The 19,582-nt window shown below is 33.4% G+C and overlaps 1 protein-coding gene across 3 annotated transcripts; it reads left to right on the forward strand.

Annotated features, from left to right (window-relative positions):
* Positions 1 to 5,410: 5,410 nt before the first annotated feature.
* On the forward strand, positions 5,411 to 19,397 carry LOC115717774 (glucan endo-1,3-beta-glucosidase). 3 transcript variants are annotated; one of them, XM_061115278.1, is made up of 4 exons: positions 5,411 to 7,777; positions 17,646 to 18,625; positions 18,743 to 19,109; positions 19,196 to 19,397. In XM_061115278.1, the coding sequence occupies exons 1-4, from the start codon at positions 7,741 to 7,743 to the stop codon at positions 19,216 to 19,218; spliced, it is 1,407 nt and encodes a 468-aa protein (XP_060971261.1). In that variant the 5' UTR covers positions 5,411 to 7,740; the 3' UTR covers positions 19,219 to 19,397. The 3 variants fall into 3 exon arrangements, with proteins under 3 accessions (XP_060971261.1, XP_060971260.1, XP_030502609.2); XM_030646749.2 differs by lacking the exon at positions 5,411 to 7,777 and adding an exon at positions 17,068 to 17,552; XM_061115277.1 differs by lacking the exon at positions 5,411 to 7,777 and adding an exon at positions 17,064 to 17,552 and having other exon boundaries at positions 18,743 to 19,397.
* The last annotated feature ends 185 nt before the right edge of the window (positions 19,398 to 19,582 follow it).

The raw sequence follows: 19,582 nt of genomic DNA on the forward strand, positions 1-19,582 counted from the left end.
CCAAAATGGGGTTGATGGGTTTGACTAAGAAAGAAGAAGGGAAAGAAGAACCAGTGTTTTAGGAGAAGAAGAAGAAGAACGTGAGAGAGGGTGAAAGAAATGGGTTTGATTAAGGAGGGTTTTTTTTCTTAATTTTTATTTTTTAATTTTTTTTTTAATTTTTTAATTTTTTATAAATAGAAATTTTTTTATTTATTTTATTTTTTATTTTTAAAATAATTAATTTTTATTTTTTTAAATATTTATTTACGTGGACCAATAAAATTGTGCCACGTGTACACTGTGTACACGTGGACATTCCACCATGGCAGTTAACAGCCAAAAATGGATGGAAAGGGCTAACTGCTAACGGACTAGTGGTTTAGGTAGTTTTACCACCAAAATTTTAGATTAGGGGGTTAGTTGCAAAAACATGTCCACTTTAGGAGGTTTTGCCGCAAATAACCCATTGATTTAATAAAAGAGGATCACGTTTTTTTTTTTTTTTTTGAAAAAATACATTTTATAGATAAAAAAAAAAGTTAGACCTCTTAGTCATTACAAATGATAATAATTGGTATTGAAGAAAGATTTACCATACCGAAAATTAAGTTAGCATAAGCTCACCTATTCACATTATGAGCCAAGATATTACAAGTTCTGAAAACAAACAAAAAATTACAACTTAACAAAAAGGTAGAGAGTCGTTTACGATGACGCGTATAGGTGTCAATTCCCCAAAAGGTACCGGTGCCCGTCAGAGTCTTGATAACCGTCTCCGAATCACTCTTCACCAAAACAAATCGATGATGCTAGGAAACAGCAGTCTCCATGGCTAGCAAACAAGCCGCAACTTCTCCAATGAGGGGATGAGAGAAGTTGAGCAAGTTTGTAACCACCTACAAAATAGACTCCTTATCCTAGTAATGGCCATAGCACACATGGAGTCGCAACTAACTTTGACATCACAATTGATCTAGATCCAGTCATCAGGAGGTGGCGGCCAAACAGGAGACCCATCAACCTTCGAAGAGGTAAGTAAACAAGAACTATAATCTGCGTAACAAGAAGAGATAGAATCAATATAATGTATAATGCTACCCTGAACATTCTTGTGTACCTTATCATTGCGTCCTCTCCATATTGTATCCACCACGATCGAAGCATACAAGAATAATTTTTCAATGTCCAAATATAGTCATATCGCAAATTGAAAAATTACTATTCCAAAAGGTAAGCAAGGAACAACAAAGGCCAATAAATTAACATACAATATAGTATAGACGAAGATAAACACATTAATAAAGTCATAGTCACTGTTTAAATTAGGAGTAATTTTAGAATTTATGTTTTTTAATTTTTTTTAATAAATTATGTTTTTAAAAAGTTATTAATTCAACTTTTTATTTTGTTATATAATAAATTAATTAAATCCTGTATTTTTTAAAATAACATAAAATAATACTTGAGTTGTGCAAATGTTATTATTCATGATTTAGCTAAAATAGTACTAACATAAATTGAATTGATTCAGATCATGAAATTCCATTATATAGCACTAATATACCAGGGTGGTAGTATGATTGAATATGTTGAGAACTTATTATCTATTTTTCCATCTGGTGATAGAACTTCCATAATCAACTACATGGGTTGTCTGTTTCAACTAGTTTGGTCTGTGAGAAATAAGTTGTTGTTTAAAGGAAACAAAGTTTGTTTTCCCTTGCTCCATAAACAAGTTTCTGTAGTTTTGATGACAGATGCTTTGTGGAAGGATGGCTCGGCTGGTGTAGCTGTGGTCATGGTAGATCTGGTTTCTGGTTTGTGGGCTTTCAGGACAGGGAATACCACTGCTTTCTCAGCCCTGGAAGCGGAGACAAAAGCAGTTTTTTTGGCTCTCCAATGGATGTTTGTCGATGGTGACTTGTTGGTGACTTGTTGTTTGTCGATGGTTTGGCAAAATCTGCTAGAGTTTCTAATATGGATGCTAATGTAGTCCAAGGGGAGGGAATTCCGCCTGTGATTCCCATCTTTCTTTTTAATGAACTCGTCGTTCTTCCAAAAAAAAAAACTTTTGCAGAACGATTACAAAATAAAAACTTTAAAACAATAAGGCGAAGTTTGAAAATATTTTTTTAAAAAAATTTTTTAATCATAAAAATAAAAGTAAAATTTTTGCTCTTAAATTTTGTTTTTATAAATTAAAAATGTGCTCTATAACTACTTTTATTTTTCCATTTTAAAAATAAAAAACAAAAGTGTGTTTAGTAAATTTTATTTTTATTTTATTTATTAATTTTATTTAAATCGGGTCCGAGGCCAAGTCTGAGGTCGGGACCGGAGGCGGGTCCAAGTCTAGGGCCGAGTCCAGGTTCGTTTTCTAAGGTTTAAGTTGGGGTTAGAGTCAAAAATATTAATTAAAAAACTGTTTAAAAAAATTAACAGTGATTTTTTTTTTTTAAAAAAAATTAGATTATTAATTAAAAACTTAAAAAATAAAAACAATATTTTTATTTTTTTAACTTTGAAAATAAAGAACTAATTAATTAAAAAAATGATACCAAAAGCACTCTAAATTTTTTATTAAATAATAAAATATCACTCAAAACTAAACCATATAACTTGCGAAATAAAATTTTTTCTTAATTAAAAATATCGTGATAACTTGAATGTTATATTTTATGGGATAAATGACGACAAAACCCTCAATACTTTTACTTTCGTTGTACTTAACTCCCAAAATTTAAATTTTGGTGGTAAAACCCCCAAAACTAGGAAATCGTTAGCAATTTACAATTTCCATCCATTTCAAGTGTTAAGTGCCATGTTGGACTGTCCATGTGTACATCTACGTAGACAAGATGTACACATGGCACGATTTTATTGGTCCACGTAAAAAATTATTTAACAAATTAAAAAATTAAAAAATATATATTTTTCAAAAAAAATTATTTAAAAAATAAAAAAATTAATTTTAAAAAAATTATTCAAAATTAAAAAATTGTAAATAAAAAAAGTATTTTTTATTTTTTATCATTCCAGTTTTTTTTTTTTCATTTGAACAAAAATAAAAATAAAAATTTGAATTTTTTTTTCTTTTTCTTTCTTTTCCTCAACCTTCTTCTTCAGCCATCGCCACCATTACTCAGTACCCACCACCACCCTCCACAACCCACCATCTCCCATCACCTAATTCACCCACCATCAGCGCAACAACGAACCCACGAACCCATCCATCCCCGTTGAACCAAGAATATTGTCCCCATCATCAAACAACAAACCCATGAACCAAGACCATCCTCGTCGAACCACAAACCCACAAACCTGTTCCCATCCCCTTCGAGCCACGAACCCCATCGTCGTCCTCGTCCACCCTGTACAAAAAAATACAGAGAGAGAGCGATAAACAGAGAGAAAGAGAGAGAGGCAAAACAAAAGAGATGAGTTTCGGCAGGATCTGAGTTTTGGGGGCGTAAATCTCGATTTCGTGGTCTAAATGCATGCCAGAGTGCATCTCCACCACCACCGACGACTTCTCCGTGAGTGCATCTCCACCAGTAAACAAGAGAGAGGGGCGAATATAGAGGTTTTGGGGGACGAAGATTTTAATTTTGTGGTTCGCTTCAACAATGGGTCGCCGGAGTTTGGGATTTGTTCTGGGCATATCCCATCGAGAGAGAGAGAGAGAGAGAGAGAGAGAGAGAGAGAGAGAGAGAGAGAGAGAGAGAGAGAGAGAGAGAGAGAGAGAGAGAGAGAGAGAGAGAGAGAGAGAGAGAATAAGGTGAAGAGATTGGGTAAAATGGTTTGGGAATTAGGGTAAAATGGTGGTGATGGCTGAAGAAGAAGATTAAGGAAAAGAAAGAAAAAGAAGAAAAAAAAAGGATTTTTTTTTTCTTCAGATTTTTATTTTAATAAAAAATACTTTTTTTTATTTACAATTTTTTTATAATTTTAAATATTTTTTAATTTTTTAAATAGTTTTTTTTGAAAATAGATTTTTTATTTTAATTTTTTTTTTAATTTTTTAATTTGTTAAATATTTTTTTATGTGAACCAATAAAATTGTGCCATGTGTACATCTTGTCCACGTAGATGTACACATGGACAGTCTAACATGACACTTAACACTTTAAATGGATGAAAATTGTAAATTACTAACGATTTTTTAGTTTCACGAGTTTTACCACTAAAATTTAAGTTTTAAAAATTAAGTACAACGAAAGTGAAAGTATTGGAAAATTTTGACGCCATTTATTTTATTTTATATCATTATTATTGATGGTCCTTTTTAAATATTTAAAAACATTTTATGTATTTTGAAAAGGGTATCCATATTCCACATTGTTTTAAAGGTGCGTGTCTACCTACATTGTATGGTAATAAATTTTGTAGATATTTTTCTCCTTCCAAAAGAAAATAATAGTGATAATTTGGACATATTCATTTATTAGAAAAGGAGAGTGAAATGGTACAAACTACAAAGTAAGCAACAACCACAATTTTTATTCTTAAAGTTTGATATAAGACAAAATATGAAAAATGGTGGGTTCCAATTCCATTCCATTATTCGATGCATATGAAAAGTGAACTACCATTCTCTCAACACCAACGACTCGTCGTACCTATTCAACCTATTGGATTAAGGAGAGTTTTATTTGAACTCTATAAAATAATAAATACACCCTATTATTAAAAAAATTTAAATTTATAATTCTTAAAAATTACTATTAATATATATTTTTTTAATTTTTTTCCTCACATTATTTTATGCTAATTTCAATATTTATTTTGATTTTATTTTTATAATTTTTCTAATTCATGTATATATATATTTTTATTTTTTTTAAAAAAAAATTTATACAATTTTTTATTTTAATTTTTTTGTTATTATACTTAAAATATAATTTATTTTTATTTGATAAGTATATTTTTTAAAAATATAAATTAGAAGAAATATAATAAAAAAATTTAGTATAATTAAAAATATAAATTTTATATAAAATAAAAATTATTAAAATAAAGTATCTTTAAAATTTTTTAGGGCATAAAAAAAGGGCTTTTTTTTTTTCATTTTTACACTTTAAAACAGTTTTTTTTTTTTGCATTTTTACGAAATTCTACATAGAAACTCCTATTGCAACTAGTACTGCAACCTAAATTGCAACAAAAAATCGTATAGAAACCCCTATTGCAACTAGCGTTACAACCACTTTAGAAACTTAAACTGTAAATTTGAAAAAAAAAAAAAAAGTTAAAAGAACAGTATATGAGATAATTCTCTTAAAAAAATTTCCCCTTCATTAATTTCCACAAACAACTCTATAAAATTACCAAAATCTCCTCGACCACTTTCATGTGTTAGTATTGTACCTAATGGCATTTTCGTACTTTTGATTATGGGTTGTCAGTTGGGTATTGTTTGTAGGGCTTCAATATAGAAAGCATTTACTTTATATATACTCCCAAACATGACATATATAGTTAAACCCAACCTAATAAGTCTTATCAGAACAGAAAGGTCTTCTTCTGCTTCATATTAAGAGAGAAAGAAAGTGAGAGTGAGAGAGAGATCTAGATAAGTATTGAATCTTCTTTGTAATTTCTCTTGCTCAAATGAGTATTCCAGCAACAGTAGTTGCATATATATTATATATATATATATAATATGTGATCTAATGACTTCTTCTGGTATCTGAGATGCTCATTTGGGCAAGCAATGTTACACAAAAAGGGTATTTTAGGCACTAAATTATTTGATTGTTATAGTAATTATTATGGATTCTTCATCAAGTCTCTCTTCACCAGATAAGTTATTTTACTTCTGTCTTTCTTGATTTATGTTTATTATGCTTTCTTCTCTTAAACTTTGTGTGATAAATATGAAAACTAGATCTAAAAGAAAATTAATCATTATTTAAGCATATATATACTGAAAAATTATACTAGGGCACCAAAGGGTAGTTTCTATTTTTAACACTTGATTATGTAAGTCAAATTTTCTTTCCTTTATAGTTTTAGTTGCAGAAGACATTATAAGTATATAGTTTAGCTTTGATCTCTCCTTCTGCTAAGAGATTTTGTTTTTTTTTAATGATTTTAGCTTTTTTTAGAAGATATTTTTAGAACCATTTTATTGGGTATTAGTGGTGGTAGCGCCCTATTATTGATTAGTGATGTTCTTTAAAAATTATTTTCATAATATATGGGACCCGATACTTAATTACACTAATAACAGTATGACACCGAGGAAGGTGTTATGCACAATGATACCTTTTAGCAATTCACTATTTTTAGTCTCTTGTTCAGTTTTTTTAAGGCGTCTCTCATTTATGTATGTCGTTCGGTTAATTTAACTGCGTATGAGTTAATTGTACACGCACTTAGAGTGGATAGTAAACTAGTCTAGATGAAAAAAATTTCATTTCTTACGATATACTAAACACTCTTGATTTTTTTTAATGAAAAATTTGTTATTTGTCAAAAAAAAAAAAAAAAAAACCTAAGATTCAAATTAAGTTACACACTACTTATTTATTTTTTAATTATTAGTATTTTTGCTTCCTGAATTTTTTATACTAGTAAGTTGTGCCTTTTATAGTATATAATTTATTAATAATATTTTTTGAAATATAAATTTTACAGTAACGTAATCTTTTTATTACATTTTCTTCAATTTTAACATGATGAAATAAGTAAAGTGATGAATTGTAGTTAGTAAATGGATACAAATTATATACCATTTACCAATTTTTATGTTAATGAATAATATAATAAAAGAGTTAAAACTATAACATAGACTCTATTATATATAATTATAAATTATAATTTTTTCTTAATACTAAAAGCATATGTTCTTACTTGTAGGGACAAAAATAATACTTTTACTATAATTGCCCTATATATATTATGAAAAATTTTAAGAATATCATTTTGTCTTTATTAGTAGGATCCATCGTCCCTATTTTTAATATCTAGAGAAATTATAATTCAAATTTTTTAATAAAACTATGTACATTATAGGTATATATAGGAGGTGTTTCACCTATTTTCAAATGAAGGTTGCTGAGTGGTTAACCGAAAGCTTCATCAAATGAAGATTTCAATCCCAGTAAACATGGATCGTGGGTTGTTGTTGAAACTGTAATGCAACAGTTATATCTGTTGCGAGCCAACTAACGTCCAACTTAATTGCAACTAAAAATATAAAATGTGAATGTGTATATGTGAGAAACTATTTGTTAGTATTTTTTTGTCACTGATCGATAATTACTTATACCTTAATAGTACTAATATGTGAAGAAATATTTGTTAGCAAAATATTTATGCAACTGTAATGCAACTGCTATGAAACATTAAAAATCAGAGCAGTGTTTCCACGTACGTAATTCTATCTACATGTCTCTTCGTGATTTAATACGAACAAATTCACTATTAGAAATTTGAAAAAACAACGAAAATACACTAGGATTAATATTTTACTATAGTATTGATGTAATTTTTTTTTAGATTATACTTGAGTTAGATTGTTTGTGAACTCTAGTTTAACTTTTTGAGATCTGCATTTCATGGATCTGAAAATTGAAGTCAGGACATTAATTTTATGCAAATTAAATTAGATTTTTGGTTAAATTTTAGTTTCATATTAGTTTTTCTGCACTTTTTTTTTTCATGAATTAGAAACAATCCTGTTTTGATTGATTCCGGTCGTTTTTTTAATAGTGGTTCTTTTTTTGGTTAGATTTTGTTTCGGTTGTGTTGAGAATGTTGCATCAGATGAAGATTTCAATGTGTGTAAGAGGTATTTATGTAATTTTTTTTTTTATTTTGATTGTATATTTGTTTATTTGACTAATTGAAAGTATTTTTGTAATATTATTATTATTTTTTTTTTTGGGTTAAAACTAAAAAAAAATCATGTTTTTAATATCTTCTTTATTCTTCCACTCCTTTTCTAGAGATTAGAGCTTTGCAGAGAATAATATATGTTTGCATTAAATAAATCATTCCAAAATAAAATACTTTTAATTTGTTGCTTAACAAATAAAATACATTTTTTTTTGTTGGTAATGACAAATGAATAAAATACATTTAGATACATAAAAAATGCTATTACCATTTTTGGCCAAACAATGTATTACATGCATGTTCGTAGTAAATAGACCTTCCAAAATTCAATGAGACACATGAGAGAGAGAGACAAATGAGCTATATATTACTATCTTGGTCAAACAATATGTAAACTGTTTAAATTAATTCATATAGAAATCAATGAAAGGCATTTTTATTTTTGTTCTCTCTCTCTCTCTCTCTCTCTCTCTCTCTCTCTCTCTCTCTTAATTTAAGCTAATTTAAATTTTTACTCCTTAAATTTTGATATGTACAGTACTTTTTAAGTCGTTAAATTTTTTTACTGAACTATTAAAATTGTTAAATTTAAAAGTTTTTGTCCAACTGTACTAAACAAAATCTAATGTAGATGAAAATTTAAGAGGCACAATTTCGTACTTTTGAAAGATCGGAAGGTATAATTTAATAAATATCAAAGTTTGAGAGGTAAATTTTCAAATTGTACCTAATAATAAGATTTTCTTTAGTAAGAAGATATGAATGCGTTGCTTGCCACAAAATAATATGTGTTTGGGCAAGTTAAGAAGAAACCAATTTACCTTTGTGAAGACCACCTTTTCTTGTAGAGTTGTGCTATTATACAGCTTCTTGACCTAGAATTTTCCCTTGTAACCAACGACTACATTTAGGGGTGCACATGGGCTGGGTTAAAGGTATTTTAATAGGCCAACTCAATGATTGTGGTTTGGATAAGCTATAAATCATTCAATTTTTTTATTGTACAACCCAACCCTACTTAGTACAATAATAAGGGGGTGGGTTGGGTTCATTGGGTTGAGATGAATATTTTAAACTTTAATATTTATGTTACAAACATGATAAAATTATTCAACCTAGTGCATACACATAAAAGCGATACATATGTGTATGTGTGTGTGTGTAATATAGTACTTTTAAAAAAATTAAGATAGTAGTGGTATTATTGTGTGAGTAGCAAAATTAATAATAGTGATTGATTCTCACATTAGGCTTGTTGGTAGAAGTAGTAGGATAACTATACACTACATGTTAGTGATGTGTTTTGGTTAATTCACGTTCTAAGGTTATCACAATATAATTTTTTTATTTATGAAAACGTAAAATGTATATTTGTATATATTTTGTGAATATAAAATATATTTTATGTATAAAAGTTGTCTTAAATTTGGAACATCTTTCAAAAATGAGTTTGTTTGGGTTACATAGAGTTAAAATGTGTCAAACACATAACCAACCCATAATTATATGACCTATCACTTTTCAACCCAATGAGCCATGACCTACTCTTAACATAACTCTTTACTATAAAAAATAAATTGGGTTGGTCGGGTTGAATGGTTTGACCCATATTTTATGCACCCCTAAGTACAATATCTTCTAAGTTAAAAGTCCGAATATTACAGAGCTTGCGCAATACCAACTCGAATCAGCCTTGAGTTGGTACTCGTAAAAGTCTTACTTGTTATTACCTATAAGTTATGAACACACTTCACCCAAATGAGATTTTGTTTTTCTGAAATAATGAATTTGCTAAAATGGCTCTATTCTATTTAAAACTGTCTTCGAAACAAATTCTGCCTTCCTTTGGAAGGTAAATTTTGTTCCAAGAAGCCAGATGTACCTTTGATAATTTTTTGTTGATTAATTTTAACTAAGAAAACATTGATTCTTTAACTTTTATTCTCTTAAACATAAAAACATAAAAAATATTGTAAGTGCCCGTTTTTTTTGGGTCTGTTGCAGTTATATGCATTTTAACTAACTTTTGTTTCTAACTACCACATTTCAAATTCCCAATCTCCCTCCCCTGTATACACGCCTCCACCAACTGCTTTTCTGGGTTCTTCTCCAGTAATCTTCTCTTCCCTTCTCTTCTTTTTTCTTTTTTTCTTGCTCCATCGTTGTTCATTATCTGTGATGGACTCTCTTTCACACTCAATACATTCCACCCTTTCACTTACAGAGGAAGAAAGTTCTGTGTTTGCTTTCTCTGAGGATGTTGCACCACCATTACCACAATCACCAGGCCACATTCTGTTGGCTACTATTATTTCAGAGAATTATGTGCATAAACCCACTTTCATAGATCAAATGCAAGGCCACTGGAAGGGTCGTTTTCATGTGGAAATATCAGATTATGGAGAGGATATGTTCAAGGTTGTATTCCATTGTGCAGGAGATAAAATCAGAGTCCTTAATAAGGAGCCTTGGCATTTCCAAAATCACCTTATTGTGATGCACACACCAACTGCTCTGCAGAATGTCTCTAAGAAAGATTTTAATTTTGTACCATTCTGGGTGCAAATTTACCGATTGCCTCTCTTAAGCAAGTCTAAACCTTTGGCTGCAGCTTTGGGAAATCTCATTGGTGAATTCATAGATGTTCACGAAGACTCTTTGGACGAAGGGTGGGGTCCTTTTCTCCGCATAAGGGTCAAAATTCATGTTAACAAGCCACTTCCAAGAGGGCGCATGATCAGTTTACCGAAAGTAAGAGATGAGTTTTGGGTCGACTTTAGATATGAGAGTCTCCCGGAATTTTGCTTCGAATGTGGGTTACTTGGACATCCCTTTGAGAAGTGTACTGCTTTTATGGAAAGAATGGATTCGAGAAATGATGACGATTTACTTTTTGGACCTTGGATGAAGGGTGCCAAACTTCCATCAACGGACTATGACAAATATCGTACTGATTTTTCTAAAGGAAATGCGTGGCCTCTCTTAACCCGCTTGGCACGATCATCGATTACGTCTACACTTCCCCGACTGAAAAATCTTGCACAACCTCAGCCTGGTGTTCTGTTACATGGTGAATCCTCTACGCCTCTTGCTTCTATTCATCAATCCCTTCACACTCATACTACTGTAATGCCTCCTGTAACCCATACTACTGTAAACCCATCCAACTATACACCATCAGCCACCAATATTTCCACTGCTATTGCTGCTCCTATACACCATTCTCCACTACCAAATATTACAACTATGTACACTACAAACACCACCAGTACCCCACTACCCACCAATAGCAACAACTCCCTTAAAGCCATTAATCTCTCTCACATTTATACTCCTGATGTGGGAAATGTTTCCAGACCTTTTATGCTTTTTGCTACATACCCACCAACAACTTCCTCACTTTCACCACACACACTTTCTACTGTCTTTACCCCAACTTTGTCTACTGCTATCAACACCTTTTCAAACACTGAACCGGCCGTTTATTCCACAGCACCAGTAGCAGCCCACTCACGTAATTTTTCATCAAAAGGCAAGGAAAACACACCACCTGCTAATTCACCTAAAAGACACAATGACTCACCTACCTTGAGGCAATTCTTAAAAAGGTGCTGTAACCAAAACTCAACATCCTTTGCTGACAATCTGTCCCAAGGCGAAGGTTCAAGCCACTCGGTTTCTTTGGATTTTATGGATTCAGATGGCTCTTTGGACAATGACGCGATGATTGCTTTGCAATCGCGCGAATCATTATGAAAATCTTGAGTTGGAATGCACAGGGATTGGGGAACCCGAGTGCGTTCAGGCAATTACGACTGCTTATTCAACAGCAGTCCCCCAATATTGTTTTCCTTATGGAAACAAAGCTAGGTATTAATTCTATTTCTCATGTTCGACAATCCTTAAAGTTTAATAATGGTTTAGAGATGCCAAGAGTTGGTTTAAGTGGAGGTATGATACTTCTATGGAATGATACTGTTGACATCTCTCTGAATAATATTGGTCATGGCTATTTTGACTGTTTTGCCACTTACAATAGCTGCAATACTTTCCATTTCACTGCCTTCTATGGAGAGCCAACTCTTCAAAACAGAGATGCTTCATGGTTACTCCTCAAGAGATTGGCTGACGTTGCACCATTATTGTCGTGGCTTACAATAGGTGATTTTAATGAAATTTTGTCAACTCAAGACAAACATGGTGGTTCAACAAGAGATGATGCACAAATAAATAGCTTTCGGGATGCCTTAGACCACTGCCAACTTCAAATTCTGCCATATTCCGGGGACAAGTACACATGGGTGAAGAATAGACAGTCCATTGCTACAATTAAAGAGAGGCTTGATTGGTGCTTTGTTAATACTCATTGGAACCAAGCTTTCGAACAACCACAAGTAACACATCTTGACTTTCACCTCTCAGATCATAGAGCTATTACAGCTGAATTCCAACAACTGAATAATGCAAACACAGTTGAGAAAAGAAAGAGCAGGTTTCATTTTGAAAAATTATGGCTCTCGGATCCTGAAAGTAAAGACATCATCGCTGCTTGCTGGTCTAACTTTGCTGCCTCAGACCCCATTTATGATGTTATTGCAAAGCTTGATTCATGTGCAACTCCCCTTCAAACTTGGCACATCAACAAGTATGGTAGAATGAAGAAGAAAATTGTCGATGCTCAATCAAAGGTCTCTACTCTGAACAATGTTGAACACCACACAAGCTCTTCAATTGCAAATCTGCAACAATCCGAAAATGTCCTTGATGATCTTTTGGAGCAAGAGGAAATTTATTGGCAGCAAAGATCAAGGGTTGATTGGATGCATTCGGGTGACAAAAACACAAAGTTCTTTCATGCAAAAGCCAATGCCAGACGTGCTAATAATAAAATCACTTCCCTTAAGACTGATGATGGCACCACGGTCATTTCTAAAAGGGATATTGCGGAGACAATTTGCCAATACTTTGCTGAAATTTTCACTACAAACTCAATTGATGATGCAACTCTTGCTACCACCTTGGATACTTTGCCAACAACTGTCATAGATGACATGAAAAATGATCTTACCAAGCCTTTCACTGCCTCAGAGGTTGAAGCTGCTCTGAAAACGATGGGTGCCGACAAGAGTCCTGTGATAGATGGAATGTCAGCCATGTTCTATCAGCAGAATTGGGAAATTGTGGGGGAAAGGGTCACTGCTGCTGTCCTTATTGTACTCAATGATGGCGTAGACCCTACCCTGCTTAACTTAACCATAATCACACTCATTCCTAAGGTTAAGAGGCCACAAGTTGTGAAAGACTTCCGTTCTATCAGTCTCTGCAATGTCATCTCGAAACTAATTACCAAAGTTTTGGTGAACCGTTTCAAGCATGTCCTCCCCCATGTCATCTCTGAAACTCAAAGTGCTTTCCTGCCCAACCGTCTGATCACAGATAACATTCTAGTTGCCTTTGAACTCATTCATGGAATTAAACACAGAACAACGGGTCGTAAAGGTGCCGCTGCTCTTAAACTTGATATGAGCAAGGCTTTCGACCGAGTTGAATGGCGCTTTCTACGCTCAATTATGGAGAAAATGGGCTTCGCTTCTAAGTGGATATCTTTGATCATGAGCTGCCTCACTACAAACCGATTCACTTTTCAAGTTAATGGTGAAGTTACTGGTTCACTCACACCATCTAGGGGGCTACGCCAAGGTTGTCCTTTATCACCATATTTGTTCTTAATCTGTTCTGAAGGTTTGTCAAGGCTTTTACAACATGAGGAAAGGGTCGGCAATCTACAAGGCTATTCTCTAACCCGTCATACTGCTCCAATTTCACACTTATTTTTTGCCGATGACAGCCTACTTTTCTGCAATGCAACTGAGAATTCTTGTTTGGCTATTAAAAGATCCTTGGATTTGTACCATAGAGCTTCGGGACAGTTACTAAATCCAGACAAATCGGTATTATCCTTTTCACCCAACACAACTTTGGCAAACCAAATTTTCTTTCATCGACACCTTGCTATGCCTATAAGTGAGTGTCAAGAGAGATATTTAGGGTTGCCATCATATTCTGGTAGGAACAAACAAGAGCTGTTTGGGGATATAAAAGACAAAGTGTGGAAACTAATGAATAGTTGGAGTGAAAAGATTTTCTCAGCTGAAGGAAAGGAGGTTCTTCTTAAAGCGGTGGTCCAGTCCATTCCCACCTTTGCTATGAGTTGTTTTCGTTTACCAACAACAACCTGCAATCAACTAGAGTCAATGATGGCAAACTTTTGGTGGGGTAAATCTGAATCGGGATCTCGAATTCATTGGAAAAATTGGAAGCTACTCTGCAAAACAAAATCAAATGGAGGCATGTGATTTCGCTCTTTTGTGCATTTCAACCAAGCCCTTTTAGCCAAACAAAGCTGGAGGATCCTTAATCACCTGTCTTCATTGTTAAGCAAGATACTCAAAGGACGATACTTTCCACACACATCTTTTTGGAAGCTTCACATGGTCACTCCCCTTCTCTCACATGGCAAGGCATTTTATATGGGAGAGAACTTCTTCAGGCCGGCCTTCGTTGGAAAGTTAGAAATGGTAGGAATATTAGTTGTGCATCTGATGCTTGGATCCCAGGACATCACAACTTTAAACCTACTTTTTTTTCGGGTCCTCCATCAGCAAAAGTTGCTGACTTTATTACAGATGAAAGAGAATGGGATATCCCTCTACTACGTGGCTGTTTCTCAAATGTGGATGTAGAAAAAATATTGACAATACCTCTAAGCTATTTTCAAAGTACTGATGCTTTGATATGGCGCCACAACACAACAGGCCTCTACAGCGTACAATCGGGTTACCATCTTGCTGCTACTCTTGATGATATTGCCAATTCTTCGGCTTCTTCCTCAACAACATGCCAATGGAATTTCTTCTGGTCTTTAAATTTACCACAGAAGATCAAAATCTTCACTTGGCGAGCTCTCCAAGATGCACTACCAGTTGCTACTTCACTTGTTCGAAGAAAAATTATCACGGATGCAACTTGTTCTCTATGTCATCGGGCTTGGGAATCAATAGGCCATGCTTTCTTTGGCTGTAAATATGCCCGTGCAGTTTGGCGATATGCGGGTTTTACTCTTGATTGGCAATCTTCCTCAACAATGCATAAGGGCGATTACTTGGTACACCTTTCAACCATATATGCTAAACCAGAAATGGAACTCATAATTTGCATTTTATGGTGTATTTGGACCGAGCGTAATCGTGTTGTGCACGGTCACAGCGCCAAACCAGCAAGAACTGTGGGTTCCTTTGCTGCCAATTATCTGCATCAATTTGCTACAGCCCAAACAAAGTTTCATCAACGCAGCTCAGCACCACAACAACCATCTGGATCCGCAACACATCACCAACAACATCAACACAACGCCTCTGTAGCTGCTCCTTCATGGCAGCCCCCTCCTCCATCTGCTTTAAAGCTTAATGTTGATGCCGCTGTGGATAGTCAGCACAACATAATTGGAGTGGGAGCAGTGGTTCGTGGCTCTACTGGTTGTATACTTGCTGCTATGTCAAAGCCTATTGTTGGCAATTTCGCATCCCATGAAATGGAAGCTAAAGCTTTGTTTCACAGCATCAATTGGATTTTACAAATGGAAGTGCCAATTACTCATATTGAAACAGATGCGCTCATAGTTTCCAATGCCTTCACTGGCACTTGTTCTGCAATTTCTTCTTTTCAAGACTTAATTGTAGACATATCTTGTCTTCTTTCCTCTCTCCCTAATGTATATATTTCTCATGTTAAGCGTAAAGCTAACATGGCTGCCCATGGGTTAGCTAGATATGCTTTAGGGTTAGAAGAAGCTTGCTTTTGGTTGGATAATATTCCGCCGCCGATATACTCTATTGTTGTAAATGAACTATCTTCTGATTTATAATAACATGGTATTTCTCCTAAAAAAAAAAACATAAAAACATAAAATAAAAAGCAAATAAAACTAAATAATATTAAAAAATAAAAAAAAATGATCTCATTAAAGATAAATTATAGTATATTTAATTTTGACTTTAATAAAGTATGTATATCCTTAGATGTATAGGGAAATTTTCAGATGAATGCCTTAAAAAAATGTCATTATTTAAATTTTGTAACATATTAATATTACTATTGGTCTAACTATGTATCAAATCATATAGAGTTTGATATAATAACTTTTACAAAGTATTGCTACCCAATTATAAAACAATACGTCTACAAAATGTTAAATTACCCAATAACAATACTCGTCCATATATAAATTTATCTTCTTTTTATGATGTTATGTGGGTATAAAATATACAATTAAAAAAATAAATACTACATATTTACATTTATGTGTATTATGCATAAATATGGATTTGATGTATAAATCTATTAAAAAAAACAAAACAAATATACCTTATCCTCGGGCCTAAGAAAAGGCTATTCCTGACCAATTTTGTCGAATCAAAGCAAGAAAAAGATTTAGGCTACTGCAGAGTCAGCAATAGCAACAAATTTCAATTTACCATACAAGTTAAAGATTTTATTTTTCATTGAAAAAAAAATAACATCTTTTTCATTTTTACACTTCTAAATATTTTTTTTTTATATTTTTACAGAATTTTATATAAAATTTTTTATTGCAACTAGCAGTGTAACTTAAATCGCAATAAAAAATCGTATAGAAACCCCTATTGCAACTAGCGCTCCAACTACTTTAGAAACTCAAACTGTAAATTTGAAAAAAAAAATATATGGGATAATTCTCCAAAAAATTAATGCAATATAGGATGGTTAGGACTTGTAGAACGTCGTATTAGGTCGTAATGTATTGTATAATATTGAATTGGATTATATACAGAAGAACCTCTATTTAAGAATACCTTATTCAAGAATAATCTCTAATTTGTTATAAAAAAAATCAAGTCCCAATTTGGGCCTATTATAAATAAGAATAATCTCTAAATTGTAATTAGTTATACAATTTCTAAGTCCCGTATTAACAAAAGTATAAATCTATATAAGAATAATTACATCTTAATAAAATATATACATATATTTTATAAAATTATTTATGTAGAATTAGTAATTTTCTTCTAAATTGTAATACATGTATAAATATTATATTTACTTAAATATAATTCTATTATGATATAATATTAATGATTGTTTAATGTCATTGTTGTTATATTGATATTTTTTTTTTTATATTTTGGATTTTTTTTCTTAGTAATATAATACAATACAATACTACCTAATACAATTACCTAATACAATGTTACAAACGACCCCCCTAGTCTCTTCGAATTGATCAACAATTTATGTGGGTGTATGACTTTCTATTTTATTTTTTAAGATGTATAGTTGTTTTTTTTTTTTTTAAAAAAAAAAAATAACTTGATGCAATGCAACCCAAATCATCAAATTTCAATCATATAAAATTGTAACAAACAATATTCGAAGGAAAAGATCACGTAGTACTCAAAGTGATTGATCCCTATGTCTGCCAAATTAATAATCGTGTATTATACTAAACCCTTACCAACAAGATATCAAAATCCCCCATTTCCAAAGCAAAGCATATCTTCTTCTTCTTCTTCTTCACCAATGGCTTCTTCTACCACCACTGACATTGTAATCTTCTTCACTGTAATCTGTCATGGAAACTCCTCTTCGATTCGCTCTTTTGCTTCTTCTCACCATCTCTTCTCTCCATTCAGGTACAAATACAACACTATATATCAATACATTTACAAATTACATTTATATATTTATATATACTAGTATTAATGGTTTGATTTTCTGCTAAGTAGGAGTTGAAGGAGAAGGTATTGGGGTTAACTATGGAACTGTAGCAGATGATCTTCCACCACCAACTCAAGTGGCCAAATTCCTTGTTAAATCCACCATTATCAACAAAATTAGACTATTCGATACAAACCCAGAAATCATCAAAGCTTTTGCTCATACTGGAATCTCACTCACCATTACTATCCCCAACGATCAAATCCCACATCTCACTAAGCTCGCTTCAGCTCAACAATGGCTCAAAACCAACCTCCAACCTTACCTTCCGGCCACCGACATTGTCCGAATTTTAATGGGCAACGAAGTATTAGCCACAGCAAACAAACTCCTAATCGCCTCCCTCGTCCCCGCCATGGAAACCCTCCACGCCGCCCTCGCCGACGCAGGACTCGACCGCAAAATCAAAGTCTCCACTCCTCATTCCCTCGGCATTCTCGCCTCTTCCAGTCCGCCGTCGACGGGAAAGTTCCGGCAAGGCTACGACATCCATGTGCTTAAACCCTTACTCGATTTTCTCAACTCCACCGATTCCCCTTTCATGGTGAACCCATACCCATTTTTTGGGTCTTCACCGCTAACGATCGATTACGCTCTGTTCCGAGTCAACGCCGGCGTCGTTGACCAGAACACAGAGCTCAAATACAACAACATGTTGGATGCTCAGCTGGACGCGGTGTATTCAGCCATGAAAATTTTGGGGTTTCCAGATCTTGATATTGTGATCGCCGAAACGGGTTGGCCATCCGACGGAGATTTGCCCCAAATCGGAGTTGATCCGGCAACGGCGGCGGAGTACAACGGGAATCTCTTACGTCACGTGACCTCTGGTTCAGGCACGCCTCTCATGCCGAATCGGACTTTCGAGACTTACATATTTGGTCTCTTTAATGAGAATCTCAAGCCCGGCCCAACTTGCGAGAGAAACTTTGGGCTTTTCAGGCCCGATTTTACGCCAGTCTACGACATTGGAATCTTACGGCCCACGGTAGTTGTAGTAGACGCTGCTGTTGTTGATAAAAACCACCCAAAAATATCTTTGATAATCGTCGTCGTTTTGGTCATATTGCTTGATTGGTTTTTCGCCTTGTCTATTGTATGACAGGCTCGATCGTCCGTACCTGTTGGGGATCGTCCGTACCCGGGACCAAGCCCAAGCCCAAGCCCAAGCCCAGGCCCAAATGATGGACCAGTGGCGTCACCACCACCGCATGCGGAGAGAAGAGGGAGAGGAAAAGGTTGGTGTCTACCCAAAATGGCGGCTGATTCAGAAGCCTTGCAGAAGAATATTGATTATGTATGTGGGCTGGGCCTGGACTGTGGCCCAATCCAACAAGGTGGGCCGTGCTTTCTACCTGATTCAGTCAGAGCCCATGCAGCTTATGCCATGAACTTGTATTACCAAGTAATGGGAACGAACGGCTATGCTTGTGATTTCGAGAAAACTGGAGCAATCTCACACGTTGATCCAAGTACGTATGTTTTTTTTGGTATCATATAATTTTCACGTATTTTTGTTATATTTATTTATTTTTTTGTTACTTATTTTTAATACCAGGCTATGGAAAATGCAAATATTGAGGATGAAGCTGAAGAAAATTCTATTGAGAGCAATCTAGTTTAATTTTTGTTCACACTATTGTGACCATAAATAGCTCTTTTTCATCTAATGATTTATATGATACAAATTACGTAGTTTAATTACTATTTACTATTATATATAAAGCTAAAATAAAATTAGTTACATTTTTTTAATTTTATTTTGCTCTGCAAATATCAATTTGTCTAAATATTATTACATTTTGTATATAGATTACCCATTAGTGAATAAGTACAAAAGTTCAATTTCGATGATTTATTGCTTAAAAAAAAAGAAAAAGAAGACTTGCCACTCTTAATTGTTAAAATTATAGAAGTTGGTTGAGAAAATATAATAGAGTGAATG

Source organism: Cannabis sativa, chromosome 5 (assembly GCF_029168945.1).
Source record: "Cannabis sativa cultivar Pink pepper isolate KNU-18-1 chromosome 5, ASM2916894v1, whole genome shotgun sequence".
Taxonomy (NCBI): Eukaryota; Viridiplantae; Streptophyta; class Magnoliopsida; order Rosales; family Cannabaceae; genus Cannabis; species Cannabis sativa.

What these genes read in the sequence shown, in the direction of transcription:
- LOC115717774 (XM_061115277.1), top strand. Translation starts at nt 17,492, where the DNA reads ATGGAAACTCCTCTTCGATTCGCTCTTTTGCTTCTTCTCACCATCTCT. An exon ending in CATCTCTTCTCTCCATTCAG is followed by an intron (nt 17,553 to 17,645) that starts GTACAAATACAA and finishes TCTGCTAAGTAG; the next exon opens with GAGTTGAAGGAGAAGGTATT. An exon ending in TTGGAATCTTACGGCCCACG is followed by an intron (nt 18,626 to 18,742) that starts GTAGTTGTAGTA and finishes ATTGTATGACAG; the next exon opens with GCTCGATCGTCCGTACCTGT.